This window comes from Aythya ferina (genome assembly GCF_964211825.1).
Source record: "Aythya ferina genome assembly, chromosome: 15".
Classification (NCBI taxonomy): domain Eukaryota; kingdom Metazoa; phylum Chordata; class Aves; order Anseriformes; family Anatidae; genus Aythya; species Aythya ferina.
The window spans coordinates 5,932,322-5,956,148 of NC_140314.1; the positions used below are offsets into that span (position 1 = coordinate 5,932,322).

A 23,827-nucleotide genomic window follows, 5' to 3' on the forward strand; every position below is an offset into this window, starting at 1 on the left:
TACCTTCCGCGAGCCCAAAGCTGTTTAAAGTTGGGAAGCAACTGTCAGCACCCCGACGGGGAAGGTCGTGCTGGTGGCGGTTCAAGAGCCGAGGGCTGGGACAGCCCCGCACTCCTTTTATTAAAATTCTTCTCGGGGAGGGCTGAAGAGGGGCTGAATGTGAGCCACGGCAATGTGGATACAAATGATTCCCGAGGGTTCTTTTTTCTCCTTCTCTTTCTCGTTTCTCCCTTCCCCTGATTGGAGAACGTGGTTTAATTAAGGCTAAGAGAGTAAGCGGAGTCCTTCTGCAAATCTGTGAAAATTCCTGGCACTGTCGTCGTGCAAATGAAGCAAAACGACATTCCCCAAGCCTGCAGTAGTGCAGTTGTCTTAAATACTTCTGTTGCATTCAGGACTGTGATACTGGTGGAGAAAAATGAGAAATAAAATATGGTACTAATTTATGCTTTAGAACTTAATCTGTTACAGTATGTACTTTATAGCAGCAAACAATCTATAAAGTGGAATTCAACAAGCTAGTTTCTGTGAGTCGTATTGTTCTGCGTGCCTATAAATCCTTTCATTTAATTTAGTAATTTGCTTGATTTCTTCTTATTATGCAGATTCTAACGTTAATACATTATGTGCTCTTCAGAACTGGATGTAAGTCTATGAAACATGCAAATATCACCCAGTTGTAAATAAAGCCTGATTTCGAGCCACAAGGGCTGTGCCCATTCAAAATTACAGCTGCAGATTTAGGGTACCACCTGGTAGCTTGTGCTTATGAGATACCGTATCTGGGTATGTAAGGACATACTCTTTTAACGTTTGCACCACTACTAAAAGAATCCGTCCCTGGATCAGAAAGATAAAAAGCTTGTTCTTATTTAAATCTGGCTTCCTGCAGAACTTGTTTGAGGCTTTTCTGCCTGGATTGCATCTACAGAAACCTTTCCAAATCAACGTAATTTATTCCCAGTGTTTCTGTTGCCAAGAGTTGAGATTTTTAAAGCAACTAGCTTTTATGAAAAATTTTAATTATTTCTTTATAACATATATAATTTTTTTTAAATCTTCCTCTAGAAGTTCTACAGACATGATATAAGGAAGTCTTATTTCTGCAAATGTTACTTTTAAATCAAAGCTTGCTTTCTGCATGGGAATTATGTTTCATGTGCTCTCTCTGGTCATACTTCTTATTCTCATAAGGTGCTAAATGACAGAAAATGGTTATTTAAATTCAATATGGCTGCAAACTATTTTGTGTAAATTCTATAGCTGTAGTTGTAGCATAGTCCTTTGGCAAGCCTCAAATAGTAAATCATTTGTCAGTCTTTCTTTTATGAACCTTGCATCTAAAGATTTGCCAGCCTTTCTTCTTTGTAGTTTTTGAACTGTATTTATAGATTCTGCTTTTTTGTTTTTAAGCTGGCAGATGGCCAGTTATTTATCTGGCTTCATATGTATTGTGTATGAGGGAAACAGAACATTTTGTATGCTAATATCGTGCATGGTGCATACTTGGGGCAAAAGGCTGCTTGTAAGCAGGATCCATTATGTGACGAGTCGGTAGCTCCTAGTCTGTTCTCGGTCAGCGAACAAAGCCCCTTTGACATTGCTCTATATTAAAAGTTATGAAATAACACGAGCTTAATGAACAAACAAGGCACAATGCTGCTACTATGAAGCGAGCTGTATCGTCCATTTCCCCTTCTTTCTCTTCAGAGTTCAAAAATTTGAAGCCTTCTTTATACTTGTCTCTGTTAGTCATGTTAAAATATATTCCTCTGAATTTCTGATGCCACTTGCTTTGCTGTTCTTTTGCTGGGCTGGTACAAAAAGGTAAAAGCACATTGACTTTTGGGGCAGCTGAACTCACTGGTGGTAACAGAAACTTGGTTTCCTTCCTTTTTCCAGCTCCCTTCCTGTCGCCTTTGTCAGGTTTCCTTTTCCATCACCTCTCTGCCCCAGCCAGTTCCTTACATTTAGTTTCCTTTGCCAGGGCATACGGCTGTCAGGTCGCACCCAGGGTGTTGCAGTGCTGCCAGAGCTCTGAGGATGTCTGCTGGAGGAGGATGAGCAGCACTCCTGGCCCCAGCAAAGGCAGCAGCTGTGCTGCGCCGTGCGCCCTCTGCACCTTGTGCCACACACGGGTTGGGCAGAGCCCCTCACCAGGCAGCAACTTCTGACCTACACATACAAATCCCAAAGGCACATTTGCAGTATATGAAAATCAGGTTCATAGGGGCACTTCTTCAGAGTTTCTGACTCTTGTCAACTTTATTCTGTGCTGGCAGGAGACAGCTGGGCATGCAAATGTAGGAGTCTTTAACAGCGGGAGAAGGAGGAGCAGAAGCCTTTAGAAGACATCTTCAGTCATACTGAAGTATGAGACAGCAAAGGTCCTTTGGTTAACTATAAATCTGGACACAAATTTAAAAATGTGCTTGTTGCTCTGTTGAAACACAACAAAATTAACGTGCTGTTAATATCATCTTGGTACTGGCTGTCCAGCTGTCACAGTTCATAATACCCTGGCAGTTGACGCTTTTATACAAATTCAGGCTCTGAAAAACTGCACCTGTTTGTTTTTGCCACTCTTGCTGCAAAAAAAAAGGGCCTGATGTCTTCAGCAGGTCCTCTCTCGGGTAAATCTTTCTGCCTTTTCCAGTTCCTCTTCAGTCAGGGTTGTTCTTCTCTGTTCTGAATTGCTTAGCAGGGCTGCTGGATATTTAAATCCTGCACTCACTTCTGTTTGAGATGGCTTCCCCCTTATGATAGGTAAACTCATTTCTAAAGACAGCCTGTAAAATGTTTTACATTTGTGCAGTATTTCAAGATTACAGATAATAATTAAAAACTTTATTTTTTTAACTCATTTATAAAACTGCCACAGCAGAAGCCTCTAGATGTTTTGAGTCAGATGTCTTAGCCTATTTATTTACACAATATTACTAAGCTTACCTAGAAATAAGAAATTTCAAGGCTGGCATTGATGAAAGGCTCTATTGGCAGTCTCTGTCCTTTGCATGCAAATTGACATAGTATAGTACAAACTTTGGGAATTTGCTTGAAAACATATGAGCTTTGCATCTCTTTTCCCTTGTGAAGATGACATGGATTTTTATGAGCGTAAATGTTAAAGATCTGGGGGTCCACCTCCTTTCCAAAATACAGCAACCAGTGGCAGTACCCCTTCCAGCACCTTTTCAGGCCTTCTGGAAAGTTTCCAAGTGGAAGACTCCCACCTCCTTAATCATGAAAAAAGCCTGCCTCTCCTCTGAATGTCATTCATTCAAGTGTACTGACCTGCCCTGACCTTGTTTAGATTGAGATCTAATGAGCCCACGGTCCAAGGTGGTGTGGGAGCTCACAGTAGGCTTTGCAAATAAGCAAGTGTTGTGTTTTTCTACATGCATGTGTTTTAAATTTATCACGTCAATAAACAAGTGTATCACACGCTCGAGTACGGACTTTACAGCGTTGTAGTTAAGAATAAATTGTGCCACTACAAATTGTGATGTCACATTATAAATATAAAAGGAGACAATGTGGAATATTTATGACCTCAAAACAATAAAGTCCCCTGTTGATTTGTGCTTTTTAAAAAAATTATTTAAATAATGAGGTAATGCTCAAACTCTGAATCTGAATGGCTCTCAAACTTCGGACGCATCTCTCAGAAAAATTGTCACGCTAATGGTACAGGGAGAAAAAAGATTAAAAAATAATGCTGTTGATTCGAAGGAGAAATGCGTTTTATGAAACAGATAAAACTTGAGGCTTTCAAATTAAAAAAAACAGTCGAGGACTGATTGTAGTACCTACTGCTGGCCTAAATTGTGTTGACACAAATGGATAAAAGTGTAGCTGGAATGAGAGACGTCGACTGCAAGCGTTCACAGGACGTGTGGTGGGAGTCCCAAACAGAAGCCTACTGAACCATATTTTTGTTGGGCCGAATTACGGTCTGTGCTATCAGAAGGGTACCTTAAGCTATAAATCCCGACTCTTTCAACCCTGGAAAAGCTCCAGCCCCGAAGGGAGAACAATGCTGCTGTTTCAGATGGCCTACAGTGCAGAAATTGTTCCGCTGGAAACAAACGTTGTTAGGGCTTGGTATTTATGTTGGGACCCACTTATAGGGAGGGAGCGACTTGTTTTGTTTTTAATGGAGCGGTCGGGAGAGGGATAAAAAGCTTTTTGATAATGTGAGGAATGTGTGGGGGAAGGGAAGGTACAGAGATACGCATTTACTGTAAGTATGAAGGAGCAGAGGCCTCTTTATCAGAGCTGCTCTAATGATGTGCCACAGTCACTTTATTTGAAAGCTTCATGGCTCACAGAAAAGTAAACAAATTCATTACATTATTTTTAAAAGAAGATTAAGTGTAGTGTGTCGTCTGTTGGACAGCTGCTCTAGTAATCTTTTACAAACACTTTATAAATGACCACCCTCGGTGTTTTTCTGGGCTTTGTGTGGCTGGATTGTTATTTTAGTAAGTACCAGGACAGTTTTTCCAATGAAAACGGTGTTTCCTGTAAAACAATGACATACCTACCTTCTCCCTAAATATTATTTCTTCTTAGCATGAGGTATAAATGTCTGCTATACAAATGCAATGTCTGTTGAGGTTTTTTGGGTGGATGCTGGCTTTCTGTAATAATAAATAAAAAGCATTTTAAACAACAACAACAACAAAAGCAAATCCTCTTTTCTGCCTCACTCGCATTTGTTCTGATGTCTGCTTTGTCCTTTTTTGGTCTGTGAAAACAGAGCTGAAAAAATGAGTCAAAGTCAACTTAGATAATGCGGGAAGTGACACCGAACAAATGTTTAGTCCTCAGCAGGTGTCTTTGGCAAATCAGCTAGCATTCAGGTATTGCTGTGTTTACCTATCCTTTGCTTTGAAGGCCTTCAACAATAATGTTATTTAGCACCATGTTTGGATTTTTGTTTTAAGGCGCTTGACAAACACTAGCTGATACAATCCCAGGGATCCATTGCTTCATAAAGAGGTTTTAACCCATCTCCCTGAAGCGATCGATGTTCTCGTGCACCCAGGTGCCTCTACCAGGGGAGGAGGGAGCAAAAGGGACATTCGTGCCTGAGTCTGAGCACCAGCTCAGAGACCTTTGTCTCAAGGCAGAAGAGACTTGACAGGCATGTTAAGCATCTTGTGGGGTCCCCTTCCCGCTGCACCGCGGTCAGGTGCTCTAAGCTAATCATCAAATGACCCCTTCCTTCAAAGCCCAGTCCATGAATGCAGGTCTTGTTCCGGGAATGCCGGTGGTGGTCGGGCTCCTTTATTGTCCCAGCCCCGGGACGAGATGCTCACACAGCTGCCGGAGGCACTGGTGACTCCTCCAGTTTTCCTTGCACTCTTCTCCTGGGCTGCCTCACGTTAATGCCATTTTTACTGCTGTTGGGGCTGTTTTTTCCTACACATCTTATAAATAAGAGCCTGGCCTCGTAGGAAATTGTTCCTTGCTCAGGTTGTCTTAACAAACCCAGCACAGCTGTTGCTGAGGAATTGGATTAATGGAGTCATTGGCAAATCAGCACTGTTTGGGCAGCATCTCTGTCATATTCCATGTTCCTGCAATCCATTTTGTTTCCAAAGCATCGCCTGTGGCCCCAACACCTCTTGTTAAATATCATGAGCAGGATGCTCGAACTGTCTCAACATAAGGTGCTAAATATGGTTCAATTTTTTAAAAACTTTAAAAAAAAAAAAGGGGGGGGGGGGGAGCCTGACAACCTATTCCAGTCTGAGCTATAATTTAGAAATGTGTCCATGTCTGCAATTTTCAGTTGGCTACAAATGATACAAAGGAATAGTACAGCACAGCAGCTGAAAACCCTGAGCTCATCACAGAAGCTAATACTTCCAGTGTTTTTGTTCTTCGCCTGGAAGAGATGGCAATATTTAAATGGTGCACAGTGTGCATGCCTTACCCGGCATTGATTCACAGTGCCCATGGAGGTGGCTGAGAAGCAGCAGGTCCTCAAACCACAGTGAAGGTGTCATGGTTTTATTTGGGACAGCGTGAGGTGTGTAACTAGCATGCTAAGAATTAATACCATCCCTTCGCTCTTGGATTTGGAAATATCTATGAGGAAGTGTATGTGTCCTGTTTGCAAACCTCTGTGTATTTTTCATTGCTCAGTCATTACTGGGAGGTTGCACAGAAGAGGTGGTTTCATTGAGTCCCAATCCCTACCGTTTCCTGAGGTCCTTAGGGACTGGGATATCCAGAAGCTACGTTCTCCACGATTTTGTGAAGGTCTGTCCAAGGTGATCATCAGAATAGGGCTCTATAAAGGATCTTAAGATCCGTCAGATCTGACGTCAGTCCTTCTACAGTGTGAATGGGAAGAGGAGGGAAAGCACAATCATTGCTAGTTTTGGACTGCAGTGCTCACACAGGAAAACAAAATGTACTAGAATGTGGAAATCGTGGGGGGATGTTGAGTAACAGCCTCTTAGTATTACACCAGCTGGATTTTTTTATGCTTCCAGTTGATACTTAACAACTCAGAGGACTACTGCCTGGAAAGATATGAATGAACCAGTGCTCAGAGTCACTGGAGTAAGTCTTGTCTTGTTATGGAACAGCTTGAACAGCTTTTTGTTTTTAGCTTGCGTGATTTCCCACTGGGTTTCCCCTGATAAACTCATCGTATCTCTGTAATGCTCTTCTTCTGTATGTGAAATAAATATTTTCATTTGGGGTATGATTATGCATATATTTATAGTAATTAGGTTTTCATTATGAACTGTTCTGTCTGAAAACCTAGTGAAACTTTAACCTTTGGGGATATATGTGTATATGTTTATGTAAGATTGTGCATATGTTTACCCGAGATAGCTGAAAGATCTCCAAGAAGGCTGGGATGAAAATGGTGGTTGTCACATCTTCCCTTCTGGCACAGTGGATATCAAGTGTGGAAGACAGAGATTTTCTCAGTGCACATCAGGATGAGATTACAGCCCCAGAAACTCAGGATCTTAAGGAAACTCTACTCCCTTACATATCTATATATGCTAAAAAAAAGTCCATAGTGAAATATAGTGTACAATAAAATTACGAAGATTGAAGTGTCTGGTTTTAAATATTACCGTTCCCTTCAATTAAAATTATGCATATGTTGTTTACCTTTATTTACCCTATATTTAAATGTTTGTTATTTCAGGAAACAGATGAAGAAGATCTTACCCCAGAAGAAAGAAGGAAACTGGAAAGAAAATTGAAAAAGGAACGCAAGAAGGAAGAAAAGAAGCTGATGAGAGAAGCTGGAATCTCTACTAAAAAAGAAGAGCCCAAAAAGCTGTCAGGATCAGAGCTGGCTCTGGCCTATTTAACCAGGTAAGACTACTAAAACCCCACTGCAGATGCTCCCTGCAGAAGCAAGCTGTAAACCATGCCAGAAATCCAGAACAAGCTGAACCAAGTAATAAGACATTAAAGGAAATTGCTGTAGTTAAGTAATAAGTTAATGTTTCATCTCATTTGACACCCTGTCACCGTGTTTTATTTATATCACAGTAACTACTAAAGGATTTTGAGTATGCTACAAACATTTTAAAGAAAGCTCCTGTCCTGAAGATCTTATAGTTGATATATAAATATCACTGGGTTAGCTGCACTTAAAAAGATGAAAGGCACATTACAGACAAGATTGCATTGGGGAAATGAGTTTTGATTAAGTGCACCATTTTAAGCAAAGGAGTTTCACTTGTTCTCTTTTTGTGAGCAAATTGCCTGAAGTGGTTAAGCATTATGGAGTCCTAATTTAACTTAACGCATGATATTTGGATATTTGTAAATTAAGAAGGGATTATGCCACCGTTACAAAGTTCATAGTGTGCAATGCCTTATTTCTGCATACCAAAGCATATAGCCAGTATAGTGGCCGATTTCAGATCGGAAGCAATTACTTTAGTTAGCATACTTATTTAGAATACTTTACATTCCAACATAAAGCAATGTCTATGGTTAAAATAGAGAACTACAACAACGCATTCACAGTACACTACAGACAGAGGTCTTGTATAAGCAGGAAGATAGTGTTTATTTTTTCCCCAAACTACAAAATATGCCCTGTCTCTAAGACCTGCAGAAGGCTGGCGTGTTACCAATAGTGGGTTACCACGAGGAATAAAACCAGTGTGGCATCTCTAGCCGTGCTTAAAACTGAAGCATGCAGACTGTCTGAATTGTTACTTACCACTCTCAGTGGGGAGGGAGGAAATTAATTGCATTCCAGGCAGAGGGACATGTGCATTTTTGTTACATAACCCTCAGCATGCAGTGATAGCAAAATGACAATAATATTTTTGATCTGGAAAACAGCTGGAATAGTTCACCGCTGTTTTGAACTGCAGACGGATTGACAGTTAGCTTTGAACCATCTGCTCAAGCTATACTGTGGTATGTGTGCTAGTAAGTGATGGATCTAGAGATAATGGTTTTCAGGTTTGGAAAGCAAAGGAACAAGCTGTGGGTTTTTGTTGATACTCTGCTGTTATCTGTATGGATCTGTGCCTTGTTAGATGAGAGAATATGAAACTATATTTGAACTAATTTGACTCCAGAGTTTCACTTAACCCATACCCAATTACTTTGAAACAGTGTTCCTGCTACATAGTTCAGTAATAGCAGAGTTCAGCTGCTATAGGTATGGCAGTAGGTTGTCTGGGATTGGTTCAGCAACTGATAGGAATTCTGTAGACTTATCAGGGATGGTCATAAGATGCTGAACTACCAAGCAGATACAACCATAGACAGCATTCTGGCCCCAAATGTCCTGTGACTGTCTTGGATCATCTTGGCTCAGTCCTTTTGTACACCTCTGAAGTATTTACTACCTATTTTTTTTTACTGGAAAAAGAAACAACTAGATTTAGAGTCATCACAGAAGGAAATCATTATCTGGGGAAAGGAAACTAAAATTCTAGCTCTGGAAGTCCACTGTAAAAACCCCAGAAACTTGAGTGGGTCAAGGATTTCAGTCTGTGTGTTTTTGCAGAGCTACGGGCATGAATAATACGTGGGAGGATAAGGTAATCTTACAGATGCAAGAGCTTAATATAATTGGAAGTAAACAAAAGGGTGCTGTGGATTTATGTTTTGCCCCACCTATGGTAAAAAACCTTCCATTAAATGAGGGTTACTAAGTAAGGTGGCATCTTAATTCCCTGATGACATGTGAATCTCTTGTAGGACAGGTGGAACTCGAAGTACCATACAGCAATTAAAACTGTCATTTTTATTTCTTAAGAGACTATTCACATCATGAGAACACAACTATATGGGGCTTCAGCTTTGACAGGAAAATATTTATTTTAATTTTGTTTGTTAACTTGCAAAGAAAAATGCTGGAAAGTGTTCGGTGAAAGAATTGCGTTACACGTAGTCTTCTGACATGCAAGGGTAAATACAACTTATTTTGTAGGTCATACATATTTGAAGAGGTAGCACTTCCCTTAGAGGACAGAATCATCTTTTCTGGTATGTGGGATGAAATAAAGAGAAATTCTTCAGCAGAGGAATAAATTTCCGTTTCAAGCGGTAACATTAGGGAGAAAGAGCATGACTTTACATGGAGGAAATAAAACGCATTTAATAGGATCTATTGTTTCCTGGGGGATATTCTTAGAAATTCCTGCTTCTGCAGCAGCTTCGTGTGTTCTGTTTGAAAAGCAACATGGAGTTAGCAGGCAGCCCGCAGCAGCAATACTCTCGCTGCTGAGACACTAAGACACCTTTCTAAAGCCATCCCTCATCCTTTTAGCTGAGAGGAGTAAATGAAGAGAGTGTCAGTGAGGGGGTGTTGGGGACAGACAGGCCCATTCCTGGCACTGCTCTGCCTGGCACCTGGGAGCGCAGCACACCGGCATTCACAGTGGTGCCCGCAGTGATGCTTAGCACAAAGAGCGATGCTAGACCAAGCCGTGTGCCTGTCCCTGACTGGGGTACATCCCTGTCTACCCCCAGGTGCTGGGTGGCATTGCCAGCCCAGCCTTTTTATCTGCTTTCTCATTTGAGTTAGAAAAAGGTTTTCACTCGTGACTGCTCCAGGAGAGGAGGAGGCCACATGGCTCACGGTTCTTTCTCTTTGCGTTGGCCTGAAGGAAGAGAAAAAGGGGAGAAAAAAAAATTGTCTCTGCTGACCAATTTTTGTTTCACCATTTCCCTCCATGAGAGAATCTCAGGTGGTTTCCCAGCGCAGTTCTGTCCAATGCGGTACTCACGGTGTGCCTGCAAAAATAGAAAGAAGAAAGTCTCCCTGCGTCAGATTCTCCAGCTTGCTGGGGACAGCAGGCAGCAAGATCTGAAGACAGAATTAAAAATAGGGTGCTGAAGCAAAAAGGGAGGCAGAAGGGTTATGAAACTGTGAGAAGGAGAAAAGAAAATGTAGAATAATGCTAAAAAAAACACGTGAGTGGTACTGAACAGAGGAGAAGAAATCATTAAAATTACTGCAGAGGAATAGGAGAAAGCAGGAGCGAAGCAGTGAGTATTAGTGGTTGCATAAACTACATAAATTTCTTTCTTTTAATGATGATGTGCCTTTTCTCTTTTATGATGGTAAGTGGTGAATCATGTTTAAAGCCAAGGTTAGAATGTCTCATTACTTTGATTCTTGGAATATATGAAATAAAAATCTCTCCTTTTCTAAGCATTACGTGCCTTCAAGTGAAAAGATGTTGCAATTCATGAGAATGCTAATTAGACTTAATTATAACCCAACTGACCTTCTGTGGTGCTAAAATGTTGGCAGAACTTGTTTGTCTTGGCAAGGCATTCTCTCCTAGAAATGTTTCTATTCTTAAGTTTGGCTCCGGAAGTTCATTGCTATATGTATCTGCACGTATGGTTTTCTCCATCACCCATTAAAGTAACAGAAATATGAGTAGATGTTACCAGAAGTATGTGGAATTACAGGACTGGTATCTGAAATAGCAGAGATGGAAAGTATCGTTATCTGGATATTGCTGTGAATTACCTAAGCCTTGGACTATGATGTGTTTACATTTCAAAAATCCACTGCTGGAGTACATTTCTTTTCTCTTTGTAATAATTTGTATTCTTCTAGTAATGTGTGTCACCAGAATGTTTCCCAAACAATGCCAAAAGGCGCTGTCTTTTCAGTTCCCTTTGCAGAGCTTGCTTTGTTCATCCCTGACTTAAATGTAGGTGTGATTCAGAATGGCAGGCGCTTCTTAGAAAACAAGAAAATAAAAACAAGAAAAAAAAAGAATAATGCAAAGCAAGGGCAAATTACAGAAACACAAAAGTAAAACAGAATTTCCCACTGAGTGGGGAAATAGTCTGACTCTGCAGAACACCATTTTTTTTCCGATTTTGCTGAGCACAGTGGCTGACTGGTAATGCTGCTGAGAGCAGCGTGTGACCCAAGGCAGCTCTGTATCTGCTGGGGTTGCAGAATGGAGGCAGATCCCAGTCCTTGGCCAAACTTCATTAAAAACACTGTCAAGCATGGGAAGTTTTTGCAGAAAACTTGCCCTTCCTTTAAAGAACACAAATCTCAGGGGCATCGCTGCAAGCATTTATATATAACATGTATGAATTACATAAAGTTGGTGTTTACTCCCAGGTTCTTGCTGGAGCAGGGGCTGTCTGGGGAGGGACATGAACAGGCAGCTTAGCATTAACTCAGCGCTAGGATCTGGGAGATTTCTGATTTTTGGAGGACCAACAGAGGCCTGTGCTGGAGTGTAAAGAGGGCAGCAGCACCTGAGAGTTGTGAGCACCCAGCTGGGATCAAGGTGGCCCTTCAGGAAATCGCAGAGGCATTCATCCAACCATGCAGGTGACTTGAGAGAGCTCCCGGGCACATACAGCCACACTCGTGAGTGCTGAAAAACAGCTTCTAAATTTAACATAAATTGAGTGGGCTTGTGTCAGATTCAGTTTGCTTCGTTGACCCATAACATGTTTTAAGCTGTTTTTTCTCTCACAGTCTAAGCATTTTTTTTAGCCACGGTCAGTGATGATTTTTGACGTGTGGTTCTGAACTTGTTTAAGTCATTCTCCTTGGTGCCAGTCTTAATCTTTATTAATTTCAAACTTGGCCCTGGTGCTGGTGTTTCACCATCAATGGCTTAAGCTTTTACATATTAAGAGTAACCAATGCACTGGAAATCTAAACATCCAGAGATTGTTTTTTCTCCCTCCAGAAACTGGCTGCTTGGGTTTGACAGCAACTAACACTAACATCTAGTGTCATTTCTCCTTCCTCCACCCTCCTGGGAAGGCAACTGTGCTGTGTCGGGAAGACATCAGTGGGTGTCTTCTGTACAATGCCAGATGAAGGCAGAAAGGCACAAATGATGTGTGCTTGAGGCCCTCCCGCTGGGGATGCGTAAGACCACTGTTTGTAAGTGAGATCACTTCTTGTTTGGAAGCAGATCTGAAGAAAAATATTTTGCCCTAATTTTTTTCTTTCTCTTCTTTTTTTTTCCATGCTATGTTGAGATTGTATCACATTTAAGCAGATTTAAATTTTGCTTCTTAATTTTGGGTATAATTCATTGGAGGTTTTGGTCAGTTAGAATGCTGTTACTATTGAAAGAATGACAGTATTTCTACCCTGCATTAAAAGTCTGTGTACACTAAAATTTTACATTAATATACAGTCCATTTCAAAGCCAACTTCTCTCCAACAATTTGCTACTGGAGTAGCTCTGCTAGAAGCTATGGACTTGCAGTGGGAAAAGGTAGGTTTTGTATGATCTGTATTGTGTAGAAGGTTGGATTTCCATAATAGTCTCTTTCGATATTAAAACCAATATGGTGGGTAGCATGAAAATTAAATGCAAAATCAAATTGCCTTTAAGTCTAATGCGTATTAGACTTATAATGAATATAATGAATATTTGGGGCAGATTTTCTGTTTTTAATCTTGGGAAGAAAACTATTTGAAACATTTGGAAATTCCAGCATCTGGAATATCAGAATAAATAGAAAGACCCAAACACTCATGCGATTAGGAGAGTTTAAACCACCAGTGGTTTAGGGAAGCTTCAGTGTCAGTGTATCAGCCTACAGATTCCCTAAATGTTGGGCTGCTCTAGATAGTGCAAGGCTTCACCTGATGTTCCACAAGGCATCAGCAAATTGCTAACGTATCTCTCTGAGCAGATTTTCTTTCTCATTGAATGGTGACTGCCACTGTCCCCAGGATGATGTTACTGGCTTATGTAATGTTGTGGGATGGAATTTGGTGAGCCCTTCTGACACAAAGTGTAGCACAGAGGGCAGGAATGTCTCACCGCAAACACTGTGCCCTAACAGCCAGAACAGAGGATGAGTTTCCTTCGTGGCAGGGAGATGCAGCATGCATAAAGCTCATCAGTTATCTTCATGTTCATAAACTATTGGAGCAGTGATCAAATTATGAGCCTCAGTTATCCAGGAGCAAAAGTAGGAGGTGAATTTGAGAGAAGCTACTGTAATTAGGAACAGCAACATTGGCAAATTCCCTTCAAGAGCTGCAGTTTTAAGGAGTCTTGAACGAGCAGTTTTCCCCCAAAGATTAGGGACATTGTGGTGGAGGCTAGTTTTGCTTTAATAACTGAAGGGTTATTTTTTAAAGGTTCTGGGGCAAGCACTAAGTATGGATGTAATGAATGAATTCCTACATGCTTTTAGTCACTTTGTCACATTCATTAGTTATGTAAGAGACCGCGTGAATCCAGGGAGTCAGCTAGAGGGTAAATTTGCATTTGGCGGTGTTCTGCGGCTGTTTTTTGTGAACTTGGGCAGGCACTTGCTACTATCTGATTTCAAAGGCTTGCACTTCTCTTGATACTATAGAGAACAATGTTTTTGTCCTTGCACTGCTCCAGCTTTCTGTATTGCTTGATTTTTAATTTCTCCCTACCTCTAAGCGGTATTCCTCTCTTTAACCCAAATAAGCATGCCCGTAAAACTGAGTGTTGGCCAATTGATGTTGATAGTTGGACAAATTTTAAAAGGGGGTCTCTGTCTCTGTTCATGGCAGAGAAAAGCAGGCTTGTCTTAATAAGAGAGTAGAGTTACCTTACGGTATTCTACAGTCCTTTGTGTACCTTCAGTAGCCCCTGGTGGAGCCATGTCAGTTCGTCTGGCATTCCCTAGCAGCCCCAATATTACTCAAAAACCCTACAAAGCTGTCTGCCGCAGTGCCCACAGCTTTGCTGTTTTTTAGGGTGCCAATATGCCCACATTATTGCTGGGAGGCAGGTGGAAAAGGCACGTTCACTCTCCAGCTGTGGTGCTGCTTAGGGCTATTCTGCAAATGTACTTGGGCATACTGCCTTCTGTAGAGGGCAAAGCTTGCTGGTAGGGTATATGAAGCAGAAAAATTACTCTGCTATGTTGGTTATGTTGGACCTGTTACTAAGCACAGTTTCCTGAATCACTGCATTTCCCACATTTCCCACATGCCTCTTAAGAGAAGCATCTGTAATGCTCCAGCTTTCTCTGGTCCTTCCAGACACCAGCACCTTCTCTTTGTCTTTGAACTTTGGTGTCTGTGACCTTTCTGGCAATGTGAGACCTGAACACTAACACAGCCACTGCTGCCTCGTGCCAGCCTCACGCAGAGGGAACCAAGAGTGTGTGTGCGCTTCCTTCTGCTGTGTGTCACTCTGGCTTTGGGTTATAGGCAACAGTATTGGATTCATCATTGAGCTGTGTCACCTTGTGATTTCACATTTAATTTGCTGCACTTCTCTCCCCAGTTTATTACTCAGTTTGTGCTAATGACAACAGTGGCACAAACACTCCGACTGTCACCATAATAAATGTCCACTGACTGTCAGAGGGACAGTGCTTCTCATCCTACTGCAGCCTGGCTGCAGCAAAGTCAGATACACTACTGTTTCAGTGTTGGATTTATGATACACACTTCCAAATATTAGTGTTCTCATCATCTGATTATTCAAACTATGCATTCAGGGCTCTGTGAATGTCATGTTACACTCTCGGTAACAGCAGCACGCAGCTTTTGCCCGTTTAATCAAGATGTCTGACAGCAGCCGGACTCGGTGATTTTCAGTCCCTCTGATACACTTACTGACTTCTGAACTCACTTTTCTGTGTCTTGGTGGCAAGTGATATGCAGAACTGTGCTGGAGCCCTGCCAGTGTTTTTCTAACCCCCACATGACATCCACAGGATGTCATACTGTACAGGAATTGCTTTTAAAGCTTTATTCACTTCTTGGTGGTTTAGCTGTTTTTTATGACCCCAGTACAACAATTTTGCAGCTTTGGAAGAAGCATGTTAACATCTACCTTTTAATTCAGTGAGTTCATGCAGATTTCTCTTCTTATATATGTCTTTTGTCTTTTTCCACCTCTAAATATTGCAACTCTCCAGGCTGAATGATCCAGGCTTTGCCTGAAGAAGGGCACACCAAAGCAGGAGGGCAATACTTTTGGTCTGCAGCTCAGCCACGCCAGCCCAACTTTACAGTGCAGGTTGGTAAACAGATGCCTGTACCCCCTCTGAGCAGAGGAAGGTGCCTGCATGACTCTGTGCTGTGCAGAAATGCTGACTTGGGTCTGGAAGCTGAATAACCTGGTTAACACTCAGATAAACCTGAATTAGGAAGCCCTGCCTCTCTTCAAATGAGCCCAGGCACTGCACAGAGCTGCTGGTTAAGCCATCTCCAAGGCCAGAGCAGGAACCGAGGCTTCTGTAGCTACTGAAGATAAACTTGTCAGTTAAAGCTAATTCTGACAAATAATGTTGTTTACTATTTAATTCTAGAAACAGTCACCAAATGTAAGAACAAAAGGCATCTTTAAATAGTGTAGAGCCAATCTTAGCTATTTTTCCCATGAGCTTCTGGAGAGGAAAAAAAAAAAAATGAAACATGGGAATACATTCCGCATGTCAGTAATACTATCCTGGAAATGTTCCAGGTGGGCCAAACTACATTTTTTATAATTTCAGTTGTTTCTAATAAGTCCCTTCCATATTGATGTATCAACTTTTGAAGAACCTAGTTACCTACCAATATTTTTGGCTGTATTTTGCTGTTTCTAGCTTGCTGAGTTAGCAGCCCCATTTTCTAGAGAGAGAACAGGTGATTTAAGATTCTGAAATGTCAGGTTTTAAGGCTTCTAAGCTATAAGTAGAAGTTCTTAGATATTGAAGATGTTTATTCAGTATTTCCAACTCATTCAAAAGGAGGAAATCCAAGAAACATCAACTACTCTGTGGTTCTCCAGGAAATTAGTAGATGCTCATGATGACACTCAACTGAGCTTTGGAAAAGCTTCCAGACTCACAGGACTTTCCCTGCACAAAACCTCTTATGTGTTAGCCATTAGTATTGTTCCAAATAAACTTCCCTACATCTGAAATAGGGAATAGATTTGGAGTTACTTTCTGACTGATTTGATTTGCACTTTTGTATGGCTTAAGAGGAGAAAGCAAGAGAGAAAGTTCATGTCCTTGCTAAAATTCTGACCATCAGCGGCTCTTATATCTTGCTAAATCTGCTCATTGTTCTATTTAGTTTATGGCAGAGGAAAGAGATTTCTTTTTGTAAATTTCATACCCATAAATGGTCACTAAATTTTACAAAAAGGGAAGAATACATTAAGAAACTCTAATCCTGCTTTATGGCTCCAAATAAAATCACTCATCTTTCCAAATCTTTAATTTTATGGAAGGTCACAAGTGCATATCTCAAAGCATATTTCAGTAAAAGCTGTGGAGTGATTTACTTTGAAACCTTCTGTCTCTTTGTGTTTCTGCCATTTTTTTCAGTGTGAAAGAAAGCTGTCAAAATATTTAGTTGGGCATTTGGTTCATACATTCTCATGGGGAAAATATATGTTTAATAGCATCATTAGCATGAATTTGCAAATCCTTTAATTTGAATTCTATCTTCTGCAGGATCAGCTGAAAACAATGTTATTAACTAATGGTACCCATCTTTGTTGAGATTTTTATTTTTGTTTTTAAAAAGTTTTCTCTGTCTTTTATGGGTTATGGTAATGGTAATTTGCTTTTCTACAGTACGGTTACTGACAGTGTATCATTACCATAATTTGACAAAATTAATGAAAAATACTTTGATTTATTTATTCTCTCCTGTTTTGACAGCTTTTGAGAAATTGTTACATTATCCCATTTTTCAGATGGCTCGATTAAACTGTGATTAAATTTGTGACTTACTAAAGTCCTTGTACTATTCAAAGGTTTCCTTTCAAGCAAGTGACACAAAAGAAATGAGGCATAATTTTCTTCTCAAATGAAGAGTCTGTTTTTCTTTTGGCCCTGTACCAATGCCTTATCTCCACAGACCTGTAGGATTTTTCTCAGTTCCATGTTTTGAAAGAAGAGCTTGCATAGATTTTTTTCCTGTAGTGTTCTCTTGAGATATTTCTAACAGCCACTAGCGTCTGTACTGATTTCTGGGTGGGCATGCAATGTATGGATTAATATTCCAAATTCTTCTAGCCACTCTGAGAGAGCTTTCTGTATTCTGTGTTGGGATCTACTTAAAATTGCAAGAGAATTAGGACAGGAATGCTTTTTGTTTTGATGCATGCTTGACAGCAGTACCTGCATCCACTCAGTACCTTTCATAGGATGCTAATTCTAACATTAACCTGACCTTAACGATGTACTGCTGTCTACACAGTCCCTTCTTGTACTGCTGCAAGTGACCAGAGCAGCTTTGTTTCTCTTTATTGCTTTTGATAAAATGAGGAATAAAAAACTCAGAGTTAGCCAGCTGGAGATTACAGACAGCACTTTTGTTCTCAGTCACATATATAAGATTTTTCCTGAGATCTTGTATCTAATGAGATGATGGCTTTAAAGATAACTTGTGCTCACCTGACCGAGGAGGCTTGCCATTCATTCTGGATGAACTGATTTTTTCCAAAGTTAAGTTTACTTTTATTTACATTTTTTTCAGCAGGATTTTTAAGACTCCTGATAAATTTTCTCAAATATGTTGTGACAGCTATAAATTGTATTAGCAGTAATTAGCTATCGTTCTGTGAAGTGCTTCCTCAGATGGGGAAAACTACATTACACGTGTTAAGCCCATAAATATCGGGGTAAAATACTTTATTTTTTTTTTGCCTGATTCTCTTTCCTATAAGATAACTTCTTTTTTTTTTTTTTTTCTCCAAACCTAATTAAGAAAATGTAATGCATCCTTTCTTAATGACTCTCATTTCCAGTAAAATAAAATTTAGTATAAATGAATTTTCTTAACAGTTTATTAAATGTAGTCATTAGATATTTCTCGTTGAGATCCAGCTTTCTTCTGTGCATAGTATTATACAAAAGAGGATGCATCTAATTAAATAATTACGCAGCTTTAATATGTTATTTCATCTGGAATGACTGCTCGTAACCTTGTGAGATACATTAGGGAGATTCAGAAGCAGAAGTCTGTAATAACAAGCTAGGCTACTTCAGGACCTAACCCCGAAAGTATCTAGATCCCTGTATTTCTCACTGGAGTTGAGAGCTCAGCACTTCATACAAGCACTTTGACCTCTTTCATTCATCTTGAGGAAGGCTTGTGTGCTTTTCAGGTCAAATATAACCAGAATAATTAAAATGACCCATTTCATGTCTAAGTGTTACAATAAGCTATCTGTTGATATTTTTAAACCAAAAGCAGATTGCAGAGCTTATTTACTTTATGCAGAAGAAATGCTTTTGCAGTGTGTGTTCGTTCAAGGAGCTCTCCTCCCCTTCCAGCCTCTGCTGTCGGCTCTCCTCTGGCCTCCAGCCCCTTGCCTCATGCCTTGCTCCGAGCCCATCCATCCTTAGCCCATCTTCTGGATTCAGGAAAAGGGCCTTCTTTGCTCACCCGCCTTCTTTCATTCAGACGGTGCTCTTGACGTGGCAGAAAGGCAAAGGGAAGGTTGTATGTTTTCTCTGCCTCATAAAATTTAAATCTAGGAGAATTAACACTGCTGCTCACTTCCTCCAACACATTTAAACTATTCATCCAATGCCCAGCTACTCAAAATAGTGGAGAGTAGTTTTGTAGCTCTAGGGAATCAATTTGGCTAGTCAGCCAAAGCCAAAATTAAAATTTAAAATGCAGTTGGCAATGATTATTAATCAATTAGCTCCAGGGAGCCATCAGAGCTATCCAACCAGAGTTAGAATAACAAGCAATATTTTTAAAATAATAAAACTGGATCCTTAATAAAACTTGTCTCCTCCTTCACACATTTATTAATATGATGGTGCCCAAAAAGGTATCAGTAATTACTTTTATACGAACAAAATTGAATTGGAATGAGAGCCATCTGCAGGAAGCAGTAATTGGCAGATCAGTTTCTCTGAGCGTAGATTATTTAAAATCTTAGTAACTCAAAGCACATCATGGGATATTGGAAGAGGAGAATCTCATGGTGTCCAGAATACCATAGTGCACTGGCAGATTTTGCTATGCAGTGAGAGGTAGCTGAGCATTTCAGCAAAGTCAAGGAAATCTGAGTGGACTGTCAGCTACTGTACACTTCTAGGATTTTAGTATTTTTATTGACTTGGTATATTTTAGAACTCCTCTGCAAAAACAAAAGTAAATCACTCTGTAAGGTGCTGGTTACATCTTGGGTAGTTCACACAGCCAGGGGGTCTGCAGCACGCTCTCCTTCTGCCTCTGCCATATTTCATAGTGAAGGCAGCTGTGGGATGTCTGATCTGGATGCAAAAATGACAAAGAGGGTTGGCAGGTTGTTTTTTTTTTTATATTTATTTTGCGTGTTTCTCTATATTTGCTCTTGCTGTTGGTCCAGAGTAACCCCACCTCTGGTAGCCTCTCAGGGGCACTGTAAAAGCCATCTGTGTGGTGGGTTATTTAAAGAGGGCTTGATGAGAATCCAAGAACCCAGGATTTCTTCAGTATGCTTACAGAATATTGTCACCAGCAAGGGGCAGCACCGTAGAAAAGGTGAGGGGCCAATGCTATGACAGAGGCTGGAGGATTGGTTTCTCCTTCAGGAGACTTTCCTCCTTTCCTGGAGGCTTCAGCTGGATCCTCTGGGCAGCACAATGTCTGGGACTGATTTGAGGCCAGCTCTTTGTTCACATGAGTGGGGATGAGGGGAAGCCCTGTCAGGAAGTCTGCAGAGGCAGGATTTGGATCTTGGGGGCGGGGGGCGGGGGGAAAGGAGGCCAGCCATGGCCCTGCGGCTGGGCTGGCCTAGGTGCTGAGAGTCAGGAAGCATTTGTGTGGTGCTGGAATGTAGCACAGGTCGGCCTTTGGCTCTCAGGCATCACAATAGCAGTGAGAGGACGTTACTTTTTCCTGTTAGAGTCAGGTGTTACTCTGGAGCTTGGAACTCCATGCAGAAGAGCACATCTGATCTTGTTGGCTATGGAAATCCATTACGTCCTTGCTGAGGTACAAACAGCACAGAAACACCCAAGGTAAGGACATCGGGTTAAAAAAAACAACATATTTCCAGAAGCGCTTTGCTGCTGTAAAGACACTTTCAGCTCAATATATTGAACAATAAATTGGCACCTTAGTATCCTGGATGCTTCAAAGTAAAATCCATCAGCCAACACCTTCAGTATTGAAATCCTTCTCCAAGTGGCCATTTCCTCATCCCTCCTCAAAAACTTCCAATGATAAATTTTCACACAAAGGTGGTTTTTCTTCCAATATTTTCTTTTATAATCAATGTATGGAAAACTATGATTCTTTATAATTCTGGTGTTTTCTTCTTAAAAGCAGAAAGTAAATTTTTTTTAGTCATGGATTGCTTTTCTGTTGCGATAGGCCCTAAAAATTATGCAAACTTTTATTATCATATTGTTAAATATTTGATTTTGCATAGCAGCTTTTTATAGCTTTTCTAGGTCTTTCATTAATACTGTGATATTGTAAGTATAACTATAATAGCTATGACCCAGCACTGCTGAAACTACAGGTTTTTTTTGCATAGACAGAGCAAGATTGTATATTAATGCTCTGCTAGCTGTATACACGACTACATGTTACTGTTGCAGACTGTGGCACTGAACAATAAAATCAAATCTTCTACATCTAGCTTGAAAGGACTTGCATTGCTCATTCCTGTGAGCAGTAAAATCCTGTGATTATTCACTCTTACTGAGAACTACCACAGGACTTAGTCTTCTCCCAGGAACACGGAATTATAGTGATCTCGACCTGGTTTCAAGCGATGTGCTTGTGAAATCCCTCCTTTGATCACATTCATAGATACTTGGATTTCTCCCTCAAAAAAATGCTATGTGATACTCTTACCCAGCATAGCACTTAAAAGCATAAAGATATGTAGATTTAAATTCTTGAAATGGACAAATCCAGGAAGACAGAAATGATGGTCTTGGATATTTGAGTGCCTGAAATGTTTAAATTTTAAGATTTTTTTTTCATTTGTTATGAATTGTTTAATCACTGATATTATTGTTTTCTTCTCTAGGATGCTAGGATGGAGTTTTAAAAGCTGTCATAAGATTTAAAAAGGGAAAAAAAAGAAAAAAAAACAATGTAGTTAAGCTTGAATCCATGCCCTGGCAAGAGTATTCTGTACCACAGCTGGACATTGTGTGGTACAGTGGTAAGACAGAAGAGAACTGACCTTACTCATTTTTTCCTGGGTCTGGTAGCGTATCCCTCATCAGAAGGCATTTATATAAATGGATTGTTGCCAACCTTTGAAAATGATTTTACTTGCAGCTGGCTTCTTATATGGTTTTTATACAGACTTTGAGGCCCTCTATCTCCTCGTACCCCCCAGGATGTTCATCATGGGAGGGAGGCAAAACAGTTGTTTTCATTCATCCTGTCCCTTGATTCTGATCTGGACATCAGTGAGACCAGAATTAAGTGCAAGAAAAGATGGACATCTGGAGAGGAGATGGGGCTTGGGCACAGTATTAGGGTAGCATTTAGTAGTATATTGTATTCCTTGCAGGAGCTGAACAGATTGGCTGTGAAGGGATTTTCAATTCTTTTTTCTTCTTCTGTGATAATTCAACTCCTACTTTGTCATCTTTTTAGAAAAGTAGGTATAATAAAAAGTATATTTGGCATAATAATATACTAGTACTACCTTTGGTCTTTCAAACCTGCTGCTTTCAAGCCTCTCTGCTACTACTAGAAACAACAGAAAGTTGTCAACATAACATTATTACTATATTTATTTTTGACTCAAAATGCAATTTTGCTCCAGACAGGTGAATACAGATATCTGCAACTAAATAATATGCTAGAAAAGGAATTTTTAAAAAACGGATTTTTTTCCCGGTGGCATGTTGGTGGCAGTTGCAGGTAGGTTGGTGTCTATGAAAAGCTGACAAGTTGAATCACAGTTAAGATGTGCTGCGTGTATTGTAATATATATATTCAAGGTATGAGCTCTACTGATGACCTGCCTTAGTATTTTGAGGCATTGATACAACTTTCTGGGTCAACTTTCCTTTCCATGTATCATCTGTCTCATCTGTTTATGCTCTGAGCTCTTCAAGGCAATGTCTCATATTGTGTTTGAACAGTGCCTATAGTGGGGGAGGAGGGGGATTTCTATCTTGGATGAAGCTTCAGGATGCAAACATAATATAAAATGTTACAAATAATGGCAAGTGATAAAAGTGCATATAATAAAATATATGCTGTGATAAACATTTTATGTAGATTTAATCAAAGTTTTGCTCTAAGGCACAAAGGCTCTTCCCTTTTGCTTTATAAATACTTTTTAAGGAAGTTCCGTGACCTGTGTCATTTGCTGTACAGATACAATCTGTCCTTATATTGGACATCAGGACCAAAATGAGATACTAAAAAGAAAGTTTCTTTCTTTCTTCCTGTATGTGTGATTCCTAAACTAAAAATAAAAATAAAAAAGCTCCTCTCCCCCCCCCGCCTTTTCACAAGTCTTTAGTCATTATGCTACGTATAAACCAGATGGACGAATATATTAAAAATTGTTTTTAAACCACAGATTGAGAAAGGGTGCCAGGATTTTCTACCAAAAATGTGGCACTGATTCTAAAATCTGTTGACAATTTTGGAAAGTTTCTTCTGGCGAAAGAGCTCTATTAGTGTCTCCTCTCTTCCAGGAAAATAAGAAAAACCTTTATCTAAATCATAAGTTAATTAGCTTCTAAGCTATAATCGAGAGTCTCAGTATAAATATATTAATTTTCCTAGGAATGGGAGTTGTGACCTAACAGAATAATCCATAATGTGAGAAAAACACAGTTTAAAATAAAGGCTATGACTCTTTCTTGCGTCTGTGCTTGAGTCCTGCCAAAGATTAGTGTGTCAAAGATTTTAATTACAGCCATCCCAGTCAAGTCTTTGAAAATCTATTTAGAATTTAAATTTCGGTTATTTTTCCCAAATGAGGAAAATGAGCACCACATGCACTTGAAATGAGGTTTCCCCTTATCTTGCATAAAATGTTGGCACATATAGTGAGCCAGCTTTCTCGGCATGCAGAATGTAGGGTTTCCAGAGCATCGCAAGTCCTTGCGATCACTTTCTGACAATGCTGCTTTTGGTGATCGCAGATATATGGGTTTGGTGTTGACAATGAAAGAAACTCAAAACCTACTTTTTTAAAAGTAAATTTGTTTCAAATGCCCCGAGAGAATTAGAAGAAATTCTGAATAACTGTGATAAAAATAAACGCCTTAACATTTCCCTTCAAATAACTGCATGTGTTATGACTGGATAAAAAATTATTATTTCTACTTTGCTATAGGCACTATAGGGTGTATATAAAACTTGCACCCACATCCATATATATTTTATATATCCATATAAAACCTCCATCCATAAAATAGCTCTTCTCCC

General features: G+C 40.1%; 1 protein-coding gene across 9 annotated transcripts in view; it reads left to right on the forward strand.

Moving 5' to 3' along the window:
- The window catches only part of CHLSN (cholesin), a 125,382-nt gene that overhangs the window by 90,621 nt on the left and 10,934 nt on the right, over window positions 1-23,827 (forward strand). For 8 of the 9 annotated variants that reach the window (XM_084536470.1, XM_084536468.1, XM_084536469.1 and 5 more), the window contains one exon: window positions 7,184-7,356. In XM_084536470.1, the coding sequence (XP_084392596.1) occupies window positions 7,184-7,356 (173 nt within the window). Of the gene's footprint in view, window positions 1-6,521; window positions 6,580-7,183; window positions 7,357-23,827 lie in introns of those variants that run through there. The other variant, XM_084536475.1, reaches the window with a different exon arrangement.